The sequence below is a fragment of the Homarus americanus genome, unplaced genomic scaffold (assembly GCF_018991925.1).
Source record: "Homarus americanus isolate GMGI-L3 unplaced genomic scaffold, GMGI_Hamer_2.0 scaffold14467, whole genome shotgun sequence".
In the NCBI taxonomy this organism is placed as follows: domain Eukaryota; kingdom Metazoa; phylum Arthropoda; class Malacostraca; order Decapoda; family Nephropidae; genus Homarus; species Homarus americanus.
In genome coordinates, this window is record NW_024733734.1 from 8,098,828 (window position 1) to 8,121,004 (window position 22,177).

Below are 22,177 nucleotides of genomic sequence, written 5' to 3' on the forward strand. Positions count from 1 at the left end.
CAAGATAATGAAAATGTTCCATAAGATTTATTATTCTCTACCCAAGACCAGAGACAACATGTATGAGGGCTGGTATAGTACATGGAGAGTTTATCAATACATGAGAAAATGGTCCCTCACACGACACCCATTAGCTCGGATATTACGAGAAAAAAAATATTAACCTGGTGACGTCATTTATTTTTGATGTTGCTTTATTAAAGTTATGAAAAATTAACACATTACAAGATGATCTAGAACACCTGGGTAAAATACGTCAGCAGACTCTGTAAAGTTGTGCTCAACGGTAACCATAAACAACGGCACGACGCCTAATGAGACTCAGGAATATAGTCCGCCAAGTTTTCAGTTGATGTGTTGTAGTTTGTGTATCAACAGGTACAGGTGTGTGGGGGGGGAGGGGCCAGGGGGTTGTGGAGGGCCAGGAGTTTGTGGGGGTGGGGGGGCACGGGGTTGTGGTGGGCAGGGGGTTGTGGAGGGGCCAGGGGGTTGTGGAGGGGGCCAGGGGTTGTGGAGGGGGCCAGGGGTTGTGGAGGGGCAAAGGCACTGTGGAGGGGGACCAGGGGATTGTGGAGGGGGGCCAGGGGTTGTGGAAGGGCTAGGGGGTTGTGGAGGGGCCAGGGGTTATGGAGGGGCCAGGAGGTTGTGGAGGGGGCTAGGGTGTGAGAATCAGGTGACTGAGTTCTTATAGGAGTGAAGATGACATTTTAAAACCTGGTACCGATATGATGTGTGTGTGTGTGTGTGTGTGTGTGTGTGTGTGTACAATAATTAATGGTACTTTCAGATAACATGAATCATCAACACATATGAACCACAGGACCTCGAACCCACTGTATGAACTCATCTCAATGGGCATAGGATACAGGGTAGGATGGGATATACAGGGTAGGATGAGATATACAGGGTAGGATGGGATATACAGGGTAGGATGGGATATACAGGGTGGGATGGGATATACAGGGTGGTATGGGATATAAGTTTATGCTTGGAACTAATCATTACCGCCAACGTTTCTCTCTGTCGCTGTACACATGAGCACTTCGGGTGAGTGCTTGACCATCTGGAGAGGTAACTGATCGGTCGCCGCGCCAGATCTACACTTAGTCTATATAAAAGGTGGGGGCCGAGGAAAGTTTTTTAGTTTGGTTGTGGCGGCCGGAGGGTGAGTTGGTCTGCTGCAGTCCCCGCCTCATGGCCTTCAAGGGTAGGCTGTCGTGTGCCGTCTGAAGTGAGCAATGTACACATTTATTTTTATTTTTTTTCATTTAGTGACACAAGAAATGAATCATATAATAACACTTGGTAGAATTTATGGTTGTTATTTAATGTTTGACAATAGTTGATTTCTTAAGAAGTTCTTGAAGGTGAATAATATATTTATTTTAGTGAGCGCAACAGTAACATTATATTGAGGTGAGCACTGGTGTGTGTTCATGGTAGGAGCCCGTGTGGTTATGTGAACACTGGTGTGTGTTCATGGTAGGAGCCCGTGTGGTTATGTGAACACTGGTGTGTGTTCATGGTAGGAGCTCGTGTTGAGATGAGCACTGGTGTGTGTTCATGGTAGGAGCCCGTGTGGTTAAGTGAACACTGGTGTGTGTTCATGGTAGGAGCCCGTGTGGTTATGTGAACACTGGTGTGTGTTCATGGTAGGAGCTCGTGTTGAGATGAGCACTGGTGTGTGTTCATGGTAGGAGCCCGTGTGGTTATGTGAACACTGGTGTGTGTTCATGGTAGGAGCTCGTGTTGAGATGAGCACTGGTGTGTGTTCATGGTAGGAGCCCGTGTGGTTAAGTGAGCACTGGTGTGTGTTCATGGGAGGAGCCCGTATTGCTAAGTGATTATGATTATTGTGTTGTTTTAAAAGTGAGTAATTAGCAGCAGTGTGTGTGTGTGTGTGTGTGTGTGGTAAAATTACGTTTAAATTAATACACTGAATACATTATGCTTTAAAAGTCGTATAAAATTAATCATTCTTGTTGACCTAAAGTAACGTTGGTGAGCGTGGCGGTGGTGGTGTTGGTTTCCGTCACCCAGGCAGACCAACTCCTACAGCAGAAGGAGCAGACACACCAACAGCAGAAGGATGAGGAACACCAACGGCTCTTTATCACCGGCAGTAGTGATTCTATCATTATCGGCAATTACTCCATGTTCGCGGTGGCCATGTTCTCCCTGCTGGTGGGGGCCGCCATCCTCCTCTCTGTGGTGGTGAGGTCCGGCAGAGAAGGAGAGACAGACTACATCACCCCCACGTGAGTACTACTGCTGGTGGTCGCTCCCAGCACCACACTACAGGACTTTATTACCATGTTCACATAACTCCCCCACACTCAACACAACACATCATACCCTTAACACAACGCAAGGCAACACAATGTAGAGCAATGCAACGAAATAACAACGCATCGCAACACACACCATTAACTATACAAGATAGAAACATTAGTCACAAGTCAGTTCGCCCACATCACCACCTGGTCACCAATATCGTCTTCCCCATCAGCGTCTACGGCGTGCCAGTCCCCCGTTACGACGAGATCGTCTCCATGGTCAGTCGCTTCCTGGACACACCCGCCGATCAGTATGAGTAACAACATCTGCCACGCCTGCGTCAGTAGTGTCGCGTCATTCACTATACTAGCATGCTAATGAGGTGGTTGTCAGTCTTATGTCACCTTTTATGTATAAATTTTACGTAAGACGTAAATGTTCAGTGTGTAAATATATATTGCAAAGTTGTGTAAATGTACTTAATGTTGTTGTGTGATATAAAATGTATCCTATTGTAAATAAAAATTATGTAGCCATTCTTTTCGTATTTTATTCACATAGTTATTTGATGCAGATTGCTCATTCAGAAAATAAATGAATGACTATTGTTATCGTAAGTAGTGTGTACAGTCGCTTACACCTGACAGTGGCTGCTGCGTTGTGTGAGCTGTGCCAACTATTGTGAGGATCCTTACGGCTGACTCTAGTAGAGTCTAGACGCTTCTTTATACATCATTTATTATTATAACACGAGTAGTTGACAGCGACCTACCACTCACCCTCCAGCTTGGAGAGATTGACAGACCAAGTTGAAGGAACACTAACAACAAAAACTGAACACCTAGAGTTTCTTAGGAAAAAGTTGATAGAAATATTAAACTTGTAAATAACAGAAGGGATAAATATGGGTTTAGAGAAGGTGCTTTGGAACCGCTAAAGATAAAAATGGAAATGAAAAAAAAATCGCATTTCATTCCTCTAACTTTAAGACAATATAGTGACGAGAGACAGACAGCAACAGACAAAGTTAACTTCCTGCTAAAAGACTAATTACCCAGTGTTTTAATTTTTGTCTGAAAATAAAAACTATGATCACTATTTTAATAGGGTTTGATTATTCCCAAGATGATCCATGTAACTCATCCTTAACACCTTAACTGAGAGCCAAGTGAAGATCTTAAATACAGTCTTGTAGTTTATTAGTGACGTAATGACTGACCTCGTTACCTGAGGGAGCAGGTGTCACCCCAGGCCGTCCTCACATTACCTGGGAAGATGTACAGTCAATCACTAGACTGTTCCTGAACCACGAACCCTTAAGAGATTCAGACTCATGAATCCGAAGCATTTATGGACAGAATAATATTGTAGTCTATTGCTTCCGGGGAGAAGACTCGACTAGTTGACTATACAAGTACTGTCTTCAGGCCAAAAAGGTGTTGACCGAATTTTAAAACTTTGTAGGTAAGAAGAATCTTTAACGTAGATTGAAGCTTTAGCCGTTCTAGAGGACGTATTTAATGTAATTATTGTCGTAACTCCCGTGACAAGAGCCAAGTCATGCTGACGCCTGACCTCCCTCCTCCAGGAAACTGAGAGCGCCGGCTGGTAGTTTGTTCTGGCGGCAACACTCTGGTCTCTCGTCTTGATAAGTGGGAAAAATCGCTTTGATCTTTAGCCACGAGAATAGTGGGAAGTGATTGATAAACAACGTGAAAAGTTAAAGAAGAAGAAACAGACAGACAGGTGGATAAACAGACAAAAATACTAGAGAAAGAAAGAGCGCGACTGGGAAGAACACAGGTTACCCCCCGCCTCCGTGCTTACCGGAAGTAGAGAATCAGAGAAGAGGAAGAGAGAAATAAAGAAGGGAAGAGAAACGAAGAATTAAAAGCAGACAACAGAGACAATCATGCAGCTTACTTCCACCTCACAACACCACACGACCCCTGGCCCTGGCCCTGGATCGTTCTTGCATGCCTCGTTATGACCCACTTTCAGCAACTAGGTGTATTGTGTGTGTGCATGGGTCGGCCACCACCAGCCGCCGGTGCCATTGTAAAAAGCTCACAGGAAATATTTATGCTTGTGATTGTTAGCTAGAGACTGATATGTAGAATAATGGTGAGGGAAAGAGACAGATAAGCAGATAACAATGGAGAGAATGACAGACATCGAGGAATATAGACGGAAGGATCAATAAGAAGTGATGCATAAAACAGAAAGAAAAAGAAAGGAGTAGAAGTGCCCGAAGAGAAAGTAGGGTGGATGACCCAGCCTGTGACCCCAAAACAAAAGAAACGCGGGCTTGATGCAGGGCACAGCGGCGTACATATAAGACGAGGGCACCACCTCCTTCGCCAGTCTCCCGCCTCCTGCCGCCCGCCCTGCTCCTCGCTACACCTACCCGCCCTTAACACCTTAGTAAAGACTATAGTGTTACTCGCTCGACCAACTATATACCTGGTGTCTGCTGCACGCTCCTACACCCATCGTCCATCACACCAGTACTCACCCACTACCGCCCATCTCTTACGCCCGCCGCCCGTGATTTGTGTTACCTCATTACTACACCCACATCTTAACTCTGCTACCATGCACGCCCGTGGTAAGGACAGCAAGGGCAATACTCATGTGTACTATATGTGAATTCATTAAAAAGTGTTTAATTGAATCAGAAGCAAAATAGTACAGGGCATCCAAGTTCCTGTGTGTGTGTGTGTGTGTGTGATGCTAAGGATTCATTAGGTGTAAACATATATTAATTACTACTTCAAGCGCCTCTGGATCGAGATATTCATTTAGTCATTCCGCCTCAAGGATGACTGCAGAATTATGATCAGTTTATAGTTTAGGGTAAAGGTTGACCTTGACATACTCGAGGACCAGACGTGAGCCTCTGTATCTAACTGTCCGTAATGTTCTCTGAGCTGTCAGTTAGGTTTGACACAGTAGCCAGTCTTCTTAATTACGGAAGAACCTCCTTGAGAAAGAAGGTAATTATTCTGCCTCAACACACGTCATCAACTTAACCATCAATAACTCGTAGCTTAGCCACGACAAACACCAACTTTTGGGTTATGAATCTTGACAAACTTTCATACACGTGTCGTTCATCTACCAGAGTATTGTGTTACAGTTCTGGCAAGGTTTCACTATTTGTCCCCAGTGCGTGAAATTCACTATGAAGCGCTACACAAGTTATTAGTCCCCTTAAAACGTGTATTATTGCTTCTGAATTAATAAGGTGAAGGGAAATTATAATAATGAAAATGACGATGATAATACCTGTAATATTAATCAACAGCTTATTTAACCCATTCAGCGGCCATAAGCGGACACAGTTCAGTACAACACGTGAACACATAAATCATCTACGAGTTGATGGTGATTCTTACAATGGTTGGAATGCTGGTCTTATAACGATCATTACGTGACGTTAGTTATGTGAGCGTGTACGTTCGTTATGCGAGTGTGTACGTTCGTTATGTGAGCGTGGGTGTTATTTCTTCTTTATAAATGATTCAGTAAACACTTGAACGAAGTAAAGAATAATGATATAACTACTATATATCTCGCCGGCAGGCATGTTACTCGTGTTGGTACTGACGGCTATCACGGGCCAAGCAGCAGGGAGCCAGACGGCACCAGTAGCAGCATGGAGCCAGGCAGCAGCAACAGGTAGCCAGGCAGCAACAGTAGGGAGCCAGACAGCAGCAGTAGGGAGCCAGATCACTGACAAGAGCCAAACAACAGGGAAGAGCTTCCCCTACACCCCGGCGGCCATAGCTCGACAGTTGCTCACCTTTGGGACCCTCGACAACGTATCTGTGACTCTCGACTTTAATGCCATATTCAGCTTCATCTCTCTGATTGTGGCGGTGCTCGTAATAGCTGCCATCATCGGTGCTTTAGGCGTGGGTTTGGGCCTGCTAGGGGGCAAGTGAGTATACTGTATATATAGGTAGAAGGGCTGCTCTCTCTCACACACACACACACTCACACACACACATACACACACTCACACACATTCTCTCTCTACTATACCTCCTCCAGCACTCCGTCTTATCTACCCCCTCCCCCATGGCCACTTGATGTCGCCCTCGTAAGGACAAACTAGACCTGTAATGCTTCCCACCATCACGGTCTAACTGAAGGTGACAACACAGATATCCTGGTAACTGTCAACAACGACCGTGTGTATGTACAGTGTGTATCAGGGGCGGATCCAGGAGAGGGGCCCTGGGGGTCCAGATCCCCCTTTTCATCAGAAAATTCAAATCCTTTTCTTTAATGCAGTATTGTACTCATGCGTTTTTGTACAGTAAAATTAATTACTCTTGACCTCAGAATATCTCCTATTATCTAGTGCCTCACAATGGCACAACTTCTTGGACCTCCCTTTTTATATTCCTGGATCCACCTCTGTGTATGTATGTATGTATGTATGTATGTATATCAGTGAGTCAGGAGGAAAAATATCTGAATACAAAGCCCAATGATTAAAAACATTGTTGTCAAGTCTGTTTGGCCTCAAGACATAACCTCGCGCCACCAGCCAATCATTACACAAAGGTAAGGTCCCCCACACGTCAGCCAATCATCACACAAAGGTAAGAAGGTTCCCCACACGTCAGCCAATCATCACACAAAGGTAAGAAGGTTCCCCACACGTCAGCCAATCATCAAACAAAGGTAAGAAGGTCCCCCACACGTCAGCCAATCATCACACAAAGGTAAGAAGGTCCCCCACACGTCAGCCAATCATCACACAAAGGTAAGAAGGTCCCCCACACGTCAGCCAATCATCACACAAAGGTAAGAAGGTCCCCCACACGTCAGCCAATCATCAAACAAAGGTAAGAAGGTCCCCCACACGCCAGCCAATCATCACACAAAGGTAAGAAGGTCCCCCACACGTCAGCCAATCATCACACAAAGGTCCCCCACACGCCACGCTCTAGACCGCTAAAACAGCAGCTGATATTATGTTACTTTTGTGCATGAACCGGATACTGTACGCTGTTATGTGTCGGTGGTGGAGAACTGTGGCTGAGTTACCGAACAGCTGTGGATCTTTTTGTATATAACTTAATTTTTTATTATGGTTCCTGCTGTTTCTCTTTATATACTGTATATAAGAACTTTCTGTCCTTATCATACCTGCCTAACTATAAGTCTAGCATGACTCAATCTTAATTAAATATGTATATACCTATTGACATTATTTTGAAACTTTTACATCTCTACGTAAGGGGAGGGGGGACTCTTGAAACTTTTCTCTCTGCTTAATGGTTTGGGGGGGGACTTGTTCAGAATTAATATGGGTAAAACTTTCATAACAGAGGCACCACACACACACGGCTGTAACAGTTCAAAATCGATGTTTATGATATAATTAAGATATTTTGGTCTATCTTTATGATCTTTTTTCTGTTCTTGATTTCTTACTTTGAACTTTGTACAGTCGCTCAAAAAAACTATCTCTACTGGGGTGATCGATGAATTTCAGAATGAACACTGAGACTCCTGTTGTCTCGGTAAGGTTGTCAAAATTCTTCCTTCGTTGTGTCATATTTATTCAACACAATTTTGTATTGATAGTTTTTGGAGTGACTGTATTGTACATATATTTTCCTGACTTACTATAGATCATAATTACACCTGTTGTATATAATTACTCTCTTGTATTATGATAGCCTATGTAAATATTGCCAGGGAGCTCAAGTAACCAATGTAGTTTTAGAGAATCCAGAGCACCGTGATATTTGTTAACACTGGATAAAGACTTAACTCCCATGGCAAATTGATACCATAACGAGGGTACCAATCTATCCTTATCAAAGTTACATAATACAGTAAATAGTCTTTATCCAATGTAAATAATACCCACGATGCTATGGGTACCAGATGTAAATAAATGTACACTCGGTAAAAAAAGGTATCTTTCACAAGGGTCCCCATGAATTTGGAAGTGAACAATCCTGTTGTCTCGCTCGGGTTGGTAGGCGTGATTAGGAGACATTTCCTATCTATTATGGTAGGCCTAATTTAGTTATTTCATTCAAAATATACAATTAGTTCGTTGCATTATGATTGGTTAATAACAGTAAGCCTCATGAGCCTTTATCAAAGACCTTCATTCATGGTGTCATTTTATTTCGCACAAAAATTATAAAGATAATTTATTTTACAGAGTGATACAAGGAACTAAGGTCACCAATGTAAATACAGTGTAAAAAATAGTGTAAATATCCTAAGACTAACTGCCGTGTCCGCCTCTCCCTCCCCCCGCCGTACACGCAGGCACCATGATCCCTCCGGCTTCTCATCTTCTTCGTCTGGCAGCGGCTACGACTATGACCAAAGCTCATACACCGCCTATAGAGCCCTGGACGAAGCTGCCAAGAAGTACCAATAAACTCACACACCTGTACCTATATTCCCCACACCTGTAACCATCTTCCCCATACCTGTACCTATCTTCCCCACACCTGTACCTATCTTCCCCACACCTGTACCTATCTTCCCCACACCTGTACCTATCTTCCTCACACCTGTACCTATCTTCCCCACACCTGTACCTATCTTCCCCACACCTGTACCTATCTTCCCCACACCTGTACCTATCTTCCCCACACCTGTACCTATATTCCCTACACCTGTACCTATCCTCCTCACACCTACAAACATAACCTAGAAATATTACTCACAATTATGACTCACAACCATGATCTAAACTATAACCCACCGATATTAATTACAACCATAACATACGGACGTGATTTACAACCATAACCTAACATGACTAATAACCATAACCTATAACTATATTATTCAATAATTACCATCTTTTCTATAACTCTAAATTACAGTCATTATCTACAACTTTAGTTACAACCATAACCTAAAATCAAAACTTCAACAACTGTAGTTTATCAAATCATGACCTACAACCATTAATCCTGGCAACCAGCATACAAACCATCATTTGTACTGTACCTCTACAACCAAGAAATAAATATTTAACTACAACCGTAACCTAAAACTTATCACATCTACAACCATGACCTACAACTATGACGTAAACCTACAACCACGACCTCTACACGATGGCTCACAGGCATAACCTACAACCATGACTCATAAAACTGAAGTACAACTTTAATATTAGAACCATGACAAACTGGGTCCTGTTCATTAAAACCCAGACGAATAACAACCCTGACTCTCACAACCCTGACACTCCTAAACCTGAATCTCATAACCCTGACACGAAACATATGACTCACAACCCTGACTGACACACAACTCAGATCCTCACAACCATGACACACAACGCAGACTCACAACCCTTACACACAACCCAGACTCCCACAACCCTGACACACAACCCAGATCCCACAACCCTGACACACACAACCCAGATCTTCACAACCCAGACTCTCATAACCCTGACTTACAACCCTGATTCATATAACCCTGACTCACAGCTCTTGACTAACACAACCCTGGCCCTCACAACCATCAAGAACGTGAGGTAATAAAGCCTTCTAATAGTTATAATACGTTGTACAGTACAGTATTATATAACATGTTAATAAATTATTGTTATTTACGGAGTTGTATCAATGAGTCTCTCCTTCTGGTTAGGGTCGAGTAGCTGTATCAATACTGAGTTAGTTACTCATGAGTGTGTCTGTCTGTCTCTCGTTCTCAAATTCAAAAACTTATGTCGAGAAATTTGTCATCCTGGTCGTGTGTGTGTATGTAAACCTCAGGAGATCAGCGCTTCCCAACTCAACGATGTAAATACTGCATAAGTGTATAATGATACGGAGAAGTGAAGGAAAACGAAAGAAAAATACCAAAAAAATAGGAATAAACAAAGAGAATAAGTGAGTCAAATATGAAATGATTAAATAAAACAAAAAAGAGTAAAATACAATTATAAGACCCAGAGAGGAAGAGGAGAAAAAATAAAATGATAAAATACACAAAATGTGTAAAATGATACTTTTGATATATTGTAAAACACAGTTATTGTTGTACACAGAAGCAATATCTGTCTGGCAGGAATTGGTACCAAGTCACTCGTCAAGTGCTGAGAACTCACTAATATTATGAGGTAAATACAGCACATACTATAAACCTTATCACACATTGTTTTCACTATGTAAATATACCGTGTTAGTTATTACCCATTGTTATTGGTCCAAGTTATTGTATTCATAAAGACGAACACACACACACACACAAGATACTGACGTGCAAACTTTCTTATACACACACTCAACATACTCATGTGCAAACTTTCTTATACACACACGACCCCAGGGTGAGTTACAATAGCTTCATAATGCTCCACATCCGTAACTGTGGCACCTCACGCCCCGCCAGCCACCGGGTCACTAGGTAAGTCGGCGCCCCACACACCCTTATACGGTCACTTGTAATCTTCACCTGGTGTGTTATGAGGTGTATCTTGACCTCTATCATCCATATATTAACAGCCTAAGTAGAGTAATTAGACAGGTGGGGGAGACCTTCTTCGTGCTGATACTCCACGACAGGTGTTGGTGACCTGTGACCTCCGGGAGAGTTTCTCATCAACGTGGCAACAACAGCAAGTGTTCACCCGCTGGGGGGGGGGGGTGTTATTCAGTACAGTGGAGTCCTTCTGGTGGTGGTGATGGTTGAGGGCCTTATGATTCTCTGAGACAAGCGTGTGTGTGTATGTGTCAGATAGGTCTTTAGACAAAATAAGCTTATAATATATAGTCAATATTTTCTTGTGCGGGAAACTATTTTTAGGTCCGTCACCTGCAGCTCTCCCTCCAGGTGACGACAAACAACAACAGCAGGAGGGGACCCACCTGACACCGTTGTTTACCGCACCTCATAATTATGTTACGTTACGGGATGGTTGTGGGTTACTGTCACTCACAGTTATAGCGGAACAGCAGGTGTGGTGCCTTCCTTCCCTCCCGTCCCGTATCTTGCAGGTTTTATTAGTTACCCTTAATATACAACTCTTGTATCTCTCGTCACGTCACACACAGAGGCCAACATTCATCCCCTTAAAAAGTTAATAAAGTGAACCCAGCCAGTTTGCCTTCACCTCAACCATAACAAATGTTAATACTGTACTCGGACTTATCACCTTAAGTATAACACATCCCTGCGTCTTCCTTGGTGTACTGGACACTCTCTGATGCTGGGGTTAACGAGAGACTGCTATGGGTAATAATAGCGTTTATTATTATATAAATTACACACGAACAATTATATCATTATTATTCCCGAAGACGCCACAGGACCACCTTTGTTTAACACCTCAGGAAGAGAAGAGCCGCAGGGGAGATGTTCTACACCAGGTGTGGCAGCAGGTGAGTGATGATACTACTGGTGGAAGTTTTAGATGAACTAGGTGAGACACGCGGGGTACTGGGTAGGGGTGCTATCTGAGGCGTGGTGCTGCTGCTGCTAGTGACGCTAGTGGTGGTGGTGCTGGCGCTAGTGGTGGTGGTGGTGGTGGTGCTGCTAGTGACGCTAGTGGTGGTGGTGGTGGTGGCGGGGCTAGTGGCGGCGGTGGTGGTAGGGTGGGGGGACGTTGTAGGCGCTGTCCACAGAGAAACAGTAAAGAAGGATCACGTTTTAATGTATATTGTCGGTGTAAAGTCATTAATACCGGAGTCATTACGATAAGAGTTATATAAATACTTATCTAAAAATGTTGGATTATATGACTATACTTATTATAATGAACTTAAAGATATATTTGTATAAGTAAGTTTATGGCAAATAATTTTAGTTCACAAAATATAGCGGCAATAATATTTTTAGTGAAATATTTGGGGGAAACTTCACAACTAAAGTATAGGTTAAGAGGAGACATCTGTCGGCCTCATAAAATAGGCCTGTTGTCTCACCACCTGAACATCTCCCTTATGTTCATGTGAGGCGGACAGCAGTAGTTATGCTCACGTTAGGTCGTTGTGAGGGTGACGACCGCCGCCGTACAGAGCGAGGCCGCCCAGCAGTACAGCCCCAGCCATGAAGTGAGCCAACACGCCGATGGTCACCCGAGACTCTAAGTCACCGTTGATATCTGAGACTAACTGCGTCTTGTCCTCAGTCTTCTTCAGGGCTGCTTGACCTTTGTTGACCTGAGCCTTATCAGTGACCTGCGCTTCACCAGTGACCTGAGCCTTACCAGTGACCTGGCTCAGCGTGGTCATCAGCAGTAGCAACAGCCAGGCTAACTTTCCTATCAGGAACAACCGGTGTATAGCTTAAGTTACTGTGAGTCGACATTAAGAGTATATGTGTGTGTGTGTGTGTGTATATGTGTGTGTGTGTATGTGTGTATGTGTTTGGAAGTATGCTTTAGTAGACAAATGTAAAACAAAAAATATTTATACATACATACATACATACATACATACATACATACATACATTTTCTTGGCCTACTCACATGACTTACAGGGAGTTACAAACACAGGCAGATAAGGAAAAACAAAACAACTCTTGAGAATTACTGAGCGGGTCAACCTCTTCCTGACACACCGTCACCGACCTGCTGCCCACCGGCCAAGGTGACGCCTTCACCACCACAACACTCATTTAATAACATACCTGGCCTTAGTAAACATAACTGACGTTAATAACACACCTGGCGTTAACAACATACTTGGCGGTAACTAAATAACTCACTAGTTAGACAACCTACCGTAACTAAACATGGTGCTGGGCGTGTAGAAGACCGAAGTTAAAAGTTAAAGATAGTCTTGTTATTGGTGGCTTGTATATTGTAAATATACTCTCGGGAAGTGTGTGTGTGGTTGTAGTGAGTGAGGGTTGTTTTGGCTCAGGCTGTAGTTATGATCGGTGTCTACTGTAGGAGGAGCAAGAGTTGAAGGTGTGGGTACTGACGGAGGGAAGAGTGATGTTTCCTGTGCTTGTCTGGGTGTTAGGGACGTCACACGGCAGCAGCGGCAGGCAGTATACTGGTGCCGCAGCTGCCGCCACCCACTTTATGTGCACACACACACACACACACAGCCAACCATCAACCTCAAAGCAAATTTTTGAATATTTATTTTTGGCGAAAATAATGAACACCTGACCGGCGACCCTGATACACCTCCTCTGTTCTGAGAAGCATGGAACAGAGCAACATGGGCTGGGTGTAGTGTTGGGGTACTGTGGACTTGAATTGAATTGAAACAGTTTATTTAGCCAGAAAAACACAGATACAGAGTGGATAATAATAACAATATTAACATGGCTGAGCCAGTTGAGAACCTGAGCTCTCTTTGAGGCACCTGATATATACTATACATTTATCTCAAGGAAGAATTATGTAACATTTAGTATCATCTGGAATAGTACAATAGCATGGTAGTAATAAGTACATCTCATAGTGTTACCACTGTTATCACTTCAATATTTATTTATTTTATTATTTATTATTTTAATTTTTTATTTATTTATTTTTTTAATATTATTTTGTTTGTTTATTTATTTATACATACATATACAAATACACACACACACACACACATATATATATATATATATATATATATATATATATATATATATATATATATATATATATATATATATATATATATATATATAAATTAGAGTGGAATTTAAAAATATAAGTATAATGGGGGAGCAGTACAACCTGGGTTGTACAGTAATAAGGTTGAACAAGAGGACAGAGCTTTCAGGATTATGTCTAGTTGGCAATTATGTTTATTGCAATGGTAATTACTTATTTATTTACATGATAATTTCCGATAAAACGGTTTGGATAGTACAATAAAAGCAGGTACTGTAAATATAGTAAGTGTTACAAGAACTATTAATACTTCGACAATAAATATTTTTTTCAGAGATGATTTAGAGGAAGGGAGCGTAGTGTTTGCTCGGATGTGTGGGGGGTAAGTTGTTCCACACCTTCACACCGTGATATTTTATGGAGGTCTGGGACTGAGAGGAGCGCATGGGGGGTGGTCTTAGTAGCTCTGGGTACCTCAAGTTGTATCTCTGATTATTCCGGAACTAGAAGTAATTATTGTCAAGCAAGTGATTGATAGATTTGTAAACAAAGAGGGCACAGCAGTAAGTGTTAATATCCTCGAATTTTAAAAATTTCAATATGGCAAATTTTTCGTTTGTGTGATCGGTTTTTTTCAAGTAGGTCATTGTTCGTACAACTCTCTTTTGTGCAGTAACCAGAGATTGTGTTTTTGAAGAGCCAGAGGCCCCCCATAGTGTGTGACAGTGTATCAGGTGTTGGTAAACAAGATCATAATAGATTTCTTTCATTGCTGTGAGAGTGAGTGACTGTCGAGTGTGATACATGATACCGCACTGTTTATTGACTTTACTGTGAATGGCTTGTATGTGATTTCTCCAGTTAAGTTTCTCATCAACTATAACTCCGAGGTGTTGGGGTACTGTGGACTGGTGTGGTGTTGGACACTGTGGGCTGGGTGTGGTGTTGGACACTGTGAGCTGGGTGTGGTGTTGGGGTACTGTGGGCAGGTGAGTGGTGTAGGTGTGGAATAGTAGGTGTGTATATAGTGTGGTATAGCAGGTGTGTATATAGTGTGGTATAGCAGGTGTGTGTATAGTGTGGTATGTGTGTAGTATAGCAAACATGCAGCAGAGCAAGTGTGTAATATAGTGGGCGTGTAGCATAGGAAGCGTATAGTACAGCAGACGGGCGGCAGCGAGGCGAGAGTGGACTATCACAGCAGAGCATGGGGTGGTGGTGGTGATGGTGGTAGAGCAGGGGAGGTAAAGTACACTACCCACAACATCTCTCCTTCACACATAATGAGGGAGAGAGTCAGACAGACATCATTACCCTACGTTTAGTGGTCAACTCTGGCACACTTACCTACACACACACACACACAATACATACATGTGGGGGAGAGAGAGCGTCATGCGGTCAGACAGAGAGAAAGAGTACAGAGAGTTGGGTAGGGGGAGGAAGAGAGACTTGTATGATGGCAGATAATTAGGCAAAAAGGTGGATATAATAGGAGGTTATAATACAAAGTTGAGAAAAAGTGAAGCAGAGATCCAACACACAGACACCATTATGTAGACTACAGTATAAACGACACCTGGAGAGCTCAACACACCTGTTAATGTCTCTTATATGATCCTAACAACAACGACCACAAACATAAAGGTAATGGCTGGTTACACGGGGCATCATGTCTTCCGTCTCATTACTGTGATAAAGCTGATCCACAGGTTGGTTATGGGATCTCATTTTTGTTGTTATAGTGTGTTATAGTGCTGTATGGCCAGGGTTAAATAACTATACTCTCACAGACGTACACACTATCACTGCAGCCGCTCGTTAGTATCAACATATAGTACATGTGCTTCCCGTTCACCTGCCCCTGAATGTCACCTGACCATAGTGAAGTTCCTATGGTCCCAGCTTCTAGTGATAGTTGTCTACTCGTCTCCTCCCATTTCTTTCCGCTTTTCCCCTCCCCCCTGCCTCCCTATACACCCCCTACCTCCCTATACACCTCCCTCCCCCTCCTTACCCTCACTGAGAGAGAGACGTACCACCTGACGCAGTTTATGACTATATAAACAGAGGACTGACGGAGGCGGTCATCAGTCGTCCAGGACCAGGCTTTGTATTACCTTCCGCCTCCTGCTACGTCGCCTTCACCCCCTACACAACACCCTCACAATGGCCTTCAAGGGTACTGTACCTCCTCCGCCATAACATTGTTGACTTACAGCTGTACAGACGCTCCGAGATTATTGTTTTTTAAAAGTGTGATCATAATACTCGGAGACTTACAGTGTGTTGGGTGATTAAGACGTCAGGTGCACCCATCAAGGAGTCTTATAAACACCTGTATTGTTCTCTCATTATCAGTACACAGGAGGTAGTGTAGCGGCCTATCAACCGAACGGCTTTTTAATTAAATGACGTGATTATTGTAAAGAGATAAACGGTGTTATTAGATCATTATATCACGATACTTGTAACAGAGAAGTGTCATTGTTCTGTTAAGAGAGAGAAACAATGTTGGTCCCCGTTAACAGTAACAGATCATACTGTTGGATCTGTTTTGTGGACTGTTTTATCCTGTATACAAAATATATTTTATACCGGTTTTGTGACTATGAAATTAATACTTTTAAACTCTCTAAACTAACCTCACTCCCTCCATCTATTACCTACACAGGTATGCTCGTGTTTCTGCTGCTGGCTGGAGTCATCACTCTCGTTGCCTCAGAGAATACCAAGTCCCAGAATAAGAAGCGGGGAGAGGAGGGTCGCTTCCTCTTCACCACCGACGAAAACCAGTCCATTACCATCGGCACCGCCAGCCTCACCACCTTGGCCTTGCTGGGTGTCGTGGCTGTTCTCGCCGCCGCCGCCGCCATAATCCTGCTGCCCCAAGACGACGCTTCTTCAGGCTACGCGTCTGCCACGAGGTGAGCCCTGACAACCTACGTCAGTTTGTTTACGTTTATCTTCTTCTTTATCGTCTTCCAGTCACGTTTCTTCTTCTTCACACCTGCTAGACTTCATTAACTATACCACCACTATCCCCACCACACTAATACCACTATCCTCCTCCTCCACAGCGCCTACGGCGCCACTGCCATCCATCGCTCCCTGGACGACGCCGCCGCCAAGTATGAGCAGACAGACACACCTGTTGATCGACACGCCCGCTGATCGACACACCCGCTGATCGACACACCCGCTGATCGACACACCCGCTGATCGACACACCCGCTGATCGACACACCTCCCCAACCTCTCTCTGTTATCACCACCACGTTCAATTATTGTTGTCTATTATTTATTTAAATTATATTTTTTATATTGAACTTAAAATAAAAATTTAACTAATTATTGTCTTATATCCGGCACATCCTGACCAGTCATATGGTGTGGTTCATAGTGTGGTTCATAGTGTGGCTCATGATGTGGTTCATGGTGTGGTTCATAGTGTGGTGCCTGTGATTTGCCCTGCATGGGGGGGGGGGGCTAGTTTATTGGACACCCTTACATCCTGCACAAGGCGAAGCAGCAAGGTGTTTACAGCGGCCAACAGGTAACGAGCAGACTGAGTTACACGCTTGGCCTCTGACTCACGCAACTAGGGACACACAAGCCCTTTGATGAAGACGGTTTAACCCCTTGATGATTACAACCTAACCATCGTCCTCAGAGCTATATCTTAAACCACCGTCCACAGTGCTATAACTTAAACCATCGTCCTCAGAGCTATAACTTAAACCATCGTCCACAGTGCTATAACTTAAACCATCGTCCACAGTGCTATAACTTAAACCATCGTCCACAAAGAGCTATTATTTGAGGGGGGTTGATGTAGGCCAGCCGCTAAAACATTTCCTCACCAACAATAACACGCCTATAAACCTCCTCTGGTGTTGCCCAATGCATCAGCACTCAATAACACTTAACTCTTTTTATTACATTACATTCAAACTATCTCATAACCTAACACAAGCTAGCCTACACTTCTCCATTAATAGTTGCCCCTCGGGTATCAAGGATGGTCGGCCCAAGGGCCACCTAGGCTTGAATTTGTTTAAGGTGTAGAAGCTGTCGCCAACACAACAACCACACCCTGAGCTAACGGGCTGCATGACCCAGTATCAAGGAATAGTCCGAGAAGACCGGACAACTCGCCAACTGCACTGGCTAACCATTACCCCGGAATACGATCCGCAAATAGATTAACATCCAGGTCCCCAATTAATGTTGGACAGACAGAGGCAAATGGCGTAAAGAAACTTGCCAATAGTTTCACCCTGCCCGGGGATCGAACCTGGGTTCACTCGCTTGCGAGGCGAGCATGCTGACCATTACACCACAGGTCGCCACACCTCCTCCATTAGTAAAGTGTCGAGATAATTTTGGAAAGATCGACGGACAAACAGCATAATATTTTCTCCAATTCGTAATTATTCTCAAAATGGACCAAAACACATCGAAATTCTTCCATTTAAGGAAGACTTGTAAAATTTAAAGGTGACTAACAGGTGGAGGAGGAAGACAACATAACAGAGGAGGAGGAAGAAGAGATGAGGAAAGAGCTGACGAGTAGAATTTTACTAGGAGGCAGGAAGGAGGAGGGTATATTACCGCCTAAGGCGTGGAAGTGGCGGTTGGGGCGCACCGAATGCCTGCCCCTTACGTCTCCCAGAGCCCCACCAAGCAGTAGGCCAAGGTCGTGGGCAAGTGGGTGGGTGGGTGGTACCGAAGATGCTCCACCCAATCCATGAATTCCTTCCACTCACTTGTTCCTGTCAAACTACTCCCACTGTTGAGGGTTACTACACAGGTTACCAGTAAGAATGATTCCTTATAACGTAATCACAAGTTTGTTATTGACTGCCACTAGACCTTGTCGATTATAACTTTTATAGTTTAATACCATCCACCACAACCATCTACAACACCCACCCACCACAACCATCTACAACACCCATCCACCACAACCATCTACAACACCCACCCACCACAACCATCTACAACACCCACCCACCACAACCATCTACAACACCCACCTACCACAACCATCTACAACATTTATCCGTTTGTTTGTCAGGTCACACCATGCAACAGTACCGAGTGTTGTAAGTACGGCACACACACACAAAACCTTATATCTTGGGTTAAAAGCTAACTTACTTAAAGGATAATATTGCTTATTTTAAAGAGAATAATGCTGTTTATTTTACAAGGACCATGACTTCTTTTACTATCGTACTAAAAGTAATATTCAAACCATGGTAATCCCTCTAATGTTTCTGAGTCTATTCCAGGTGCACTCTCTCTCTCTCTCTCTCTCTCTCTCGTGATAATATATACTTAACTTAGGAAACCACACAAGTCTAATAGTAAAGACGTAGGTAAATAATGATGATTTAACGTTTCAATGTACCATTCTTGTGACCTACACTGACAGCATCACAGCGAGAACTGACACACGACCAATAAGCCTCTACTCCTTAGCCCGGGGCGTCAGGGGCAGCCGAGGTGCTTGTGGTGGAGACGGGCAGGGAGGGGACCAATAGGCTGCTTGTCCTACCTTGACCTATAAAAATTTGGGTAGTGAGGGAGGGGGGGAGGGACCTTCCTGCCTTATATAAGTGAGCGAGGGACAAAGGCCAGGCACTAGTCGGTCAGTGCTTTAGCTCGTCCCACAAATCTCCTGACTCAAGCACAGTGTCAGCCTTTTACATCTGCGTCAGGCTTTTCCTCAACCACTCTGTCAGCTACCAAGTCAAACAATCGTTTACTATCCTCCGTCAACCACCTCGTCATGGTTCTAAACGGTATGGAAAACAGTGACACATATATGACTTATTGTAGAAACTAATAGTGCATCTTTGAATGGAAAAATATCCCAACTGTTGACGTATATCTGAAAGAACAAGTGTACAGTATACAGTGTTTAACTGGTTCAGCGACAATAAGGGCGTTGATTGTTCTTATTAGTAGAATTTTGTAGATGCATGATGATCTTACATGTATATTAGCGACTGTCCGCTCCAATACTCGACCATGAAGGAGTTAAAGAGAGACAATACAAAGTGACACAGATGTACAGTATATTTGAGTGCGAGGAGGGCAGCGTGCAGGGTCAAGGCAGCGTGTGGGGTCAAGGTAGCGTGTGGGGTCAAGGTAGCGTGTGGGGTCAAGGTAGCGTGTGGGGTCAAGGTGGGGTCAAGGTAGCGCAGGGTCAAGCAGCGTGCAGGGTCAGGCAGCGCAGGGTCGTGCAGGGTCGTGCAGGGTCGGGCAGCAGGCAGCGTCAGGTAGCGTGCAGGGTCAGGCAGCGTGCAGGGTCAGGCAGCGTGCAGGGTCAGGCAGCGTGCAGGGTCAGGCATTGTTGATATACTGACAAATGAATAAGTCATTTGTATGTTGTCAATCTAATTATATTAAGGACTAACTTTATTGAATAAAAATTTTCAGTGGATTCTTGAACAATTAATTAATATTATTACCGTATATACCAACACTATACTGTATATACTTAACAATAAACCAACAATTAGTCTGACCACTCATACTGAGTATCTTGTACCCACAGGCCTCCTGAGCGTACTACTGCTGGTGGCGCTGCAGCAGGTCACCGCAGATGACAAAGTCACTGTGGCACCAGACACAGACGACGCCCCAGACATCAGCCTCGCCACCCTCAGTAACCCGCTGGAGGGCATCACTCTTCCTGACAATGTCCTCAGTATTGGCTTCGAGTCCGTCGGCGTGTTCCTCCTGTTGGCCGGGTTGGTCGCCTTCATCGCCTACGTTGTGTTGGGTATTGACAAGACTGTGGCCACCGCTTACTCTTACTCCGCCCCCACGTGAGTCTCGGCACATGTGTGTGTGTTGAGGAGTACATGTGTGTATTGAGGAGCACATGTGTGTGTTGAGGAGCTCATGTGTGTAGTTACCTAGTATCATTACCGTGTTAATTAAGGGTTAGTCTCCATCAAAGTGGGTTGGTCGTGATTATCAGATGGCAGTTCTGTATGTAATAATAATAATAATAATAATAATAATAATTAACAGTTCACGTGGTGCAGTAACTTGTCCTCGGGTGTTGATATGAAGGACCTCACGTGGTCATGGAGACACCGGGTGGTGTCACAGTACCTCACTCTCTGCTAGGTGGTGTTGTGTTGTTTCGTAGTCAGGTGTAAAGCCGGCCCACTGTTGTTCCCAAGGCGGTGATTAACACCTCCTCATCAGAAGATAGTGGTTGGTTCCCAGGGGTGCTTATCTCACTGGTGGGTTGCGGCTCTCGCTGGTACTGTCTAGTGCCGAATTCACTAGCTTAACACTGTTCATCACTGATCCCACTTCTTTCCGAAACGAAATTGTCACTTTTGATTATGTTGATATCCCAGTGGTGAGGATGAGTAGGGGAGAGGGACTTGAAGAATGGCCGAACATAGCCGAGGGGGGCCGCTGCGCAACAGGAGCAGCGCCTGATAGGTCAAAGATGTAGAGTGTGTGTGTGTGCTACACTAAATAGGGATGGCTGCCAAATAAGCGTCGTTTACTATCATAACAAATAATGCTACAGCAGTCAGGTCAAGTCAGATTACAATACGTTTCGTTACGTTAGGTTATTGGAAGAAACTATTACTTTATATGTATTTGTATGATATACATGATCGTTTATTGTCAGTCAGAAGTTAAAGAAAACAATAAATACACAGAAGTTATCGGTAATAGGCAATTATTCCTATTTAGTGTTACAGTCATAATAATTATTAAAAGATGTTAAGTAACAACAGGTAACTGGGAATATGTCGACCTATATACAGTTAGATACAATACAAGAGCTTATATTAAACACTGCCCTGGTCCCATACAGAGCCTCCAACACCCAGTACACCTCCTCGGGTGGCAGGTACACCGACCCAGCGTCCGGATACACCCAGGAGGAGACCTACAACTTCCACAGGAACATTGAGGAGGCGGCCAGCAAGTACCAGTGAGACGGAGGAGCCACCGACCCGTACTGTAGGACGAGGCTAACCTTAGCATGGTGGTGAGAACGAGTAAGGAGTCCTGCCTTCAGCCACTACACAGATGACAATATGACACATCATCTCTTGTTTTGTTTTATATTAACTTATTGTGTAACGTGTAAATAAATGAATAGAAAGTTATTTATTATTTCACATCCTTTTGTCTGGTCTAATTATCCCCTCGGTTATTTGTGCCTGTGGTAATGTAGGTGATTATAAAGTAGTTTATATTAGTAATACTTTCAATGTTTTATTTGTCTTTACTTAAGAGCAGAGATACAGGCTGTCTACTGGCCGCACAAAACAAA

The 22,177-nt window shown here is 43.7% G+C and overlaps 4 protein-coding genes across 6 annotated transcripts; 3 read left to right on the top strand and 1 right to left on the bottom strand.

Annotated features, from left to right (window-relative positions):
- Positions 1–1,134: 1,134 nt before the first annotated feature.
- Positions 1,135–2,814, top strand: LOC121869905. Of its 3 annotated transcripts, none has more exons than XR_006089604.1 (3): positions 1,135–1,231; positions 1,994–2,258; positions 2,510–2,814. XR_006089604.1 is itself a non-coding variant. In XM_042371471.1 (3 exons), the coding sequence occupies exons 1-3, from the start codon at positions 1,195–1,197 to the stop codon at positions 2,595–2,597; spliced, it is 366 nt and encodes a 121-aa protein (XP_042227405.1). In that variant the 5' UTR covers positions 1,145–1,194; the 3' UTR covers positions 2,598–2,814. The 3 variants fall into 3 exon arrangements, 1 of the variants encoding a protein (XP_042227405.1); XR_006089605.1 differs by having other exon boundaries at positions 1,137–1,240; XM_042371471.1 differs by having other exon boundaries at positions 1,145–1,207.
- A 1,836-nt stretch (positions 2,815–4,650) lies between these two features.
- On the top strand, positions 4,651–8,772 carry LOC121869906. Its single transcript, XM_042371472.1, has 3 exons — positions 4,651–4,885; positions 5,863–6,220; positions 8,584–8,772. The coding sequence occupies exons 1-3, from the start codon at positions 4,873–4,875 to the stop codon at positions 8,696–8,698; spliced, it is 486 nt and encodes a 161-aa protein (XP_042227406.1). The 5' UTR covers positions 4,651–4,872; the 3' UTR covers positions 8,699–8,772.
- Positions 8,773–11,841: 3,069 nt separating this feature from the next.
- LOC121869907 lies at positions 11,842–13,301 on the bottom strand. The gene is made up of 3 exons (XM_042371473.1): positions 13,012–13,301; positions 12,265–12,547; positions 11,842–11,899 (listed from the first exon to the last, which is right to left on the bottom strand). The coding sequence occupies exons 1-3, from the start codon at positions 13,022–13,024 to the stop codon at positions 11,857–11,859; spliced, it is 339 nt and encodes a 112-aa protein (XP_042227407.1). The 5' UTR covers positions 13,025–13,301; the 3' UTR covers positions 11,842–11,856.
- Positions 13,302–15,934: 2,633 nt separating this feature from the next.
- On the top strand, positions 15,935–17,093 carry LOC121869908. Its single transcript, XM_042371474.1, has 3 exons — positions 15,935–16,033; positions 16,526–16,778; positions 16,932–17,093. The coding sequence occupies exons 1-3, from the start codon at positions 16,021–16,023 to the stop codon at positions 17,023–17,025; spliced, it is 360 nt and encodes a 119-aa protein (XP_042227408.1). The 5' UTR covers positions 15,935–16,020; the 3' UTR covers positions 17,026–17,093.
- The last annotated feature ends 5,084 nt before the right edge of the window (positions 17,094–22,177 follow it).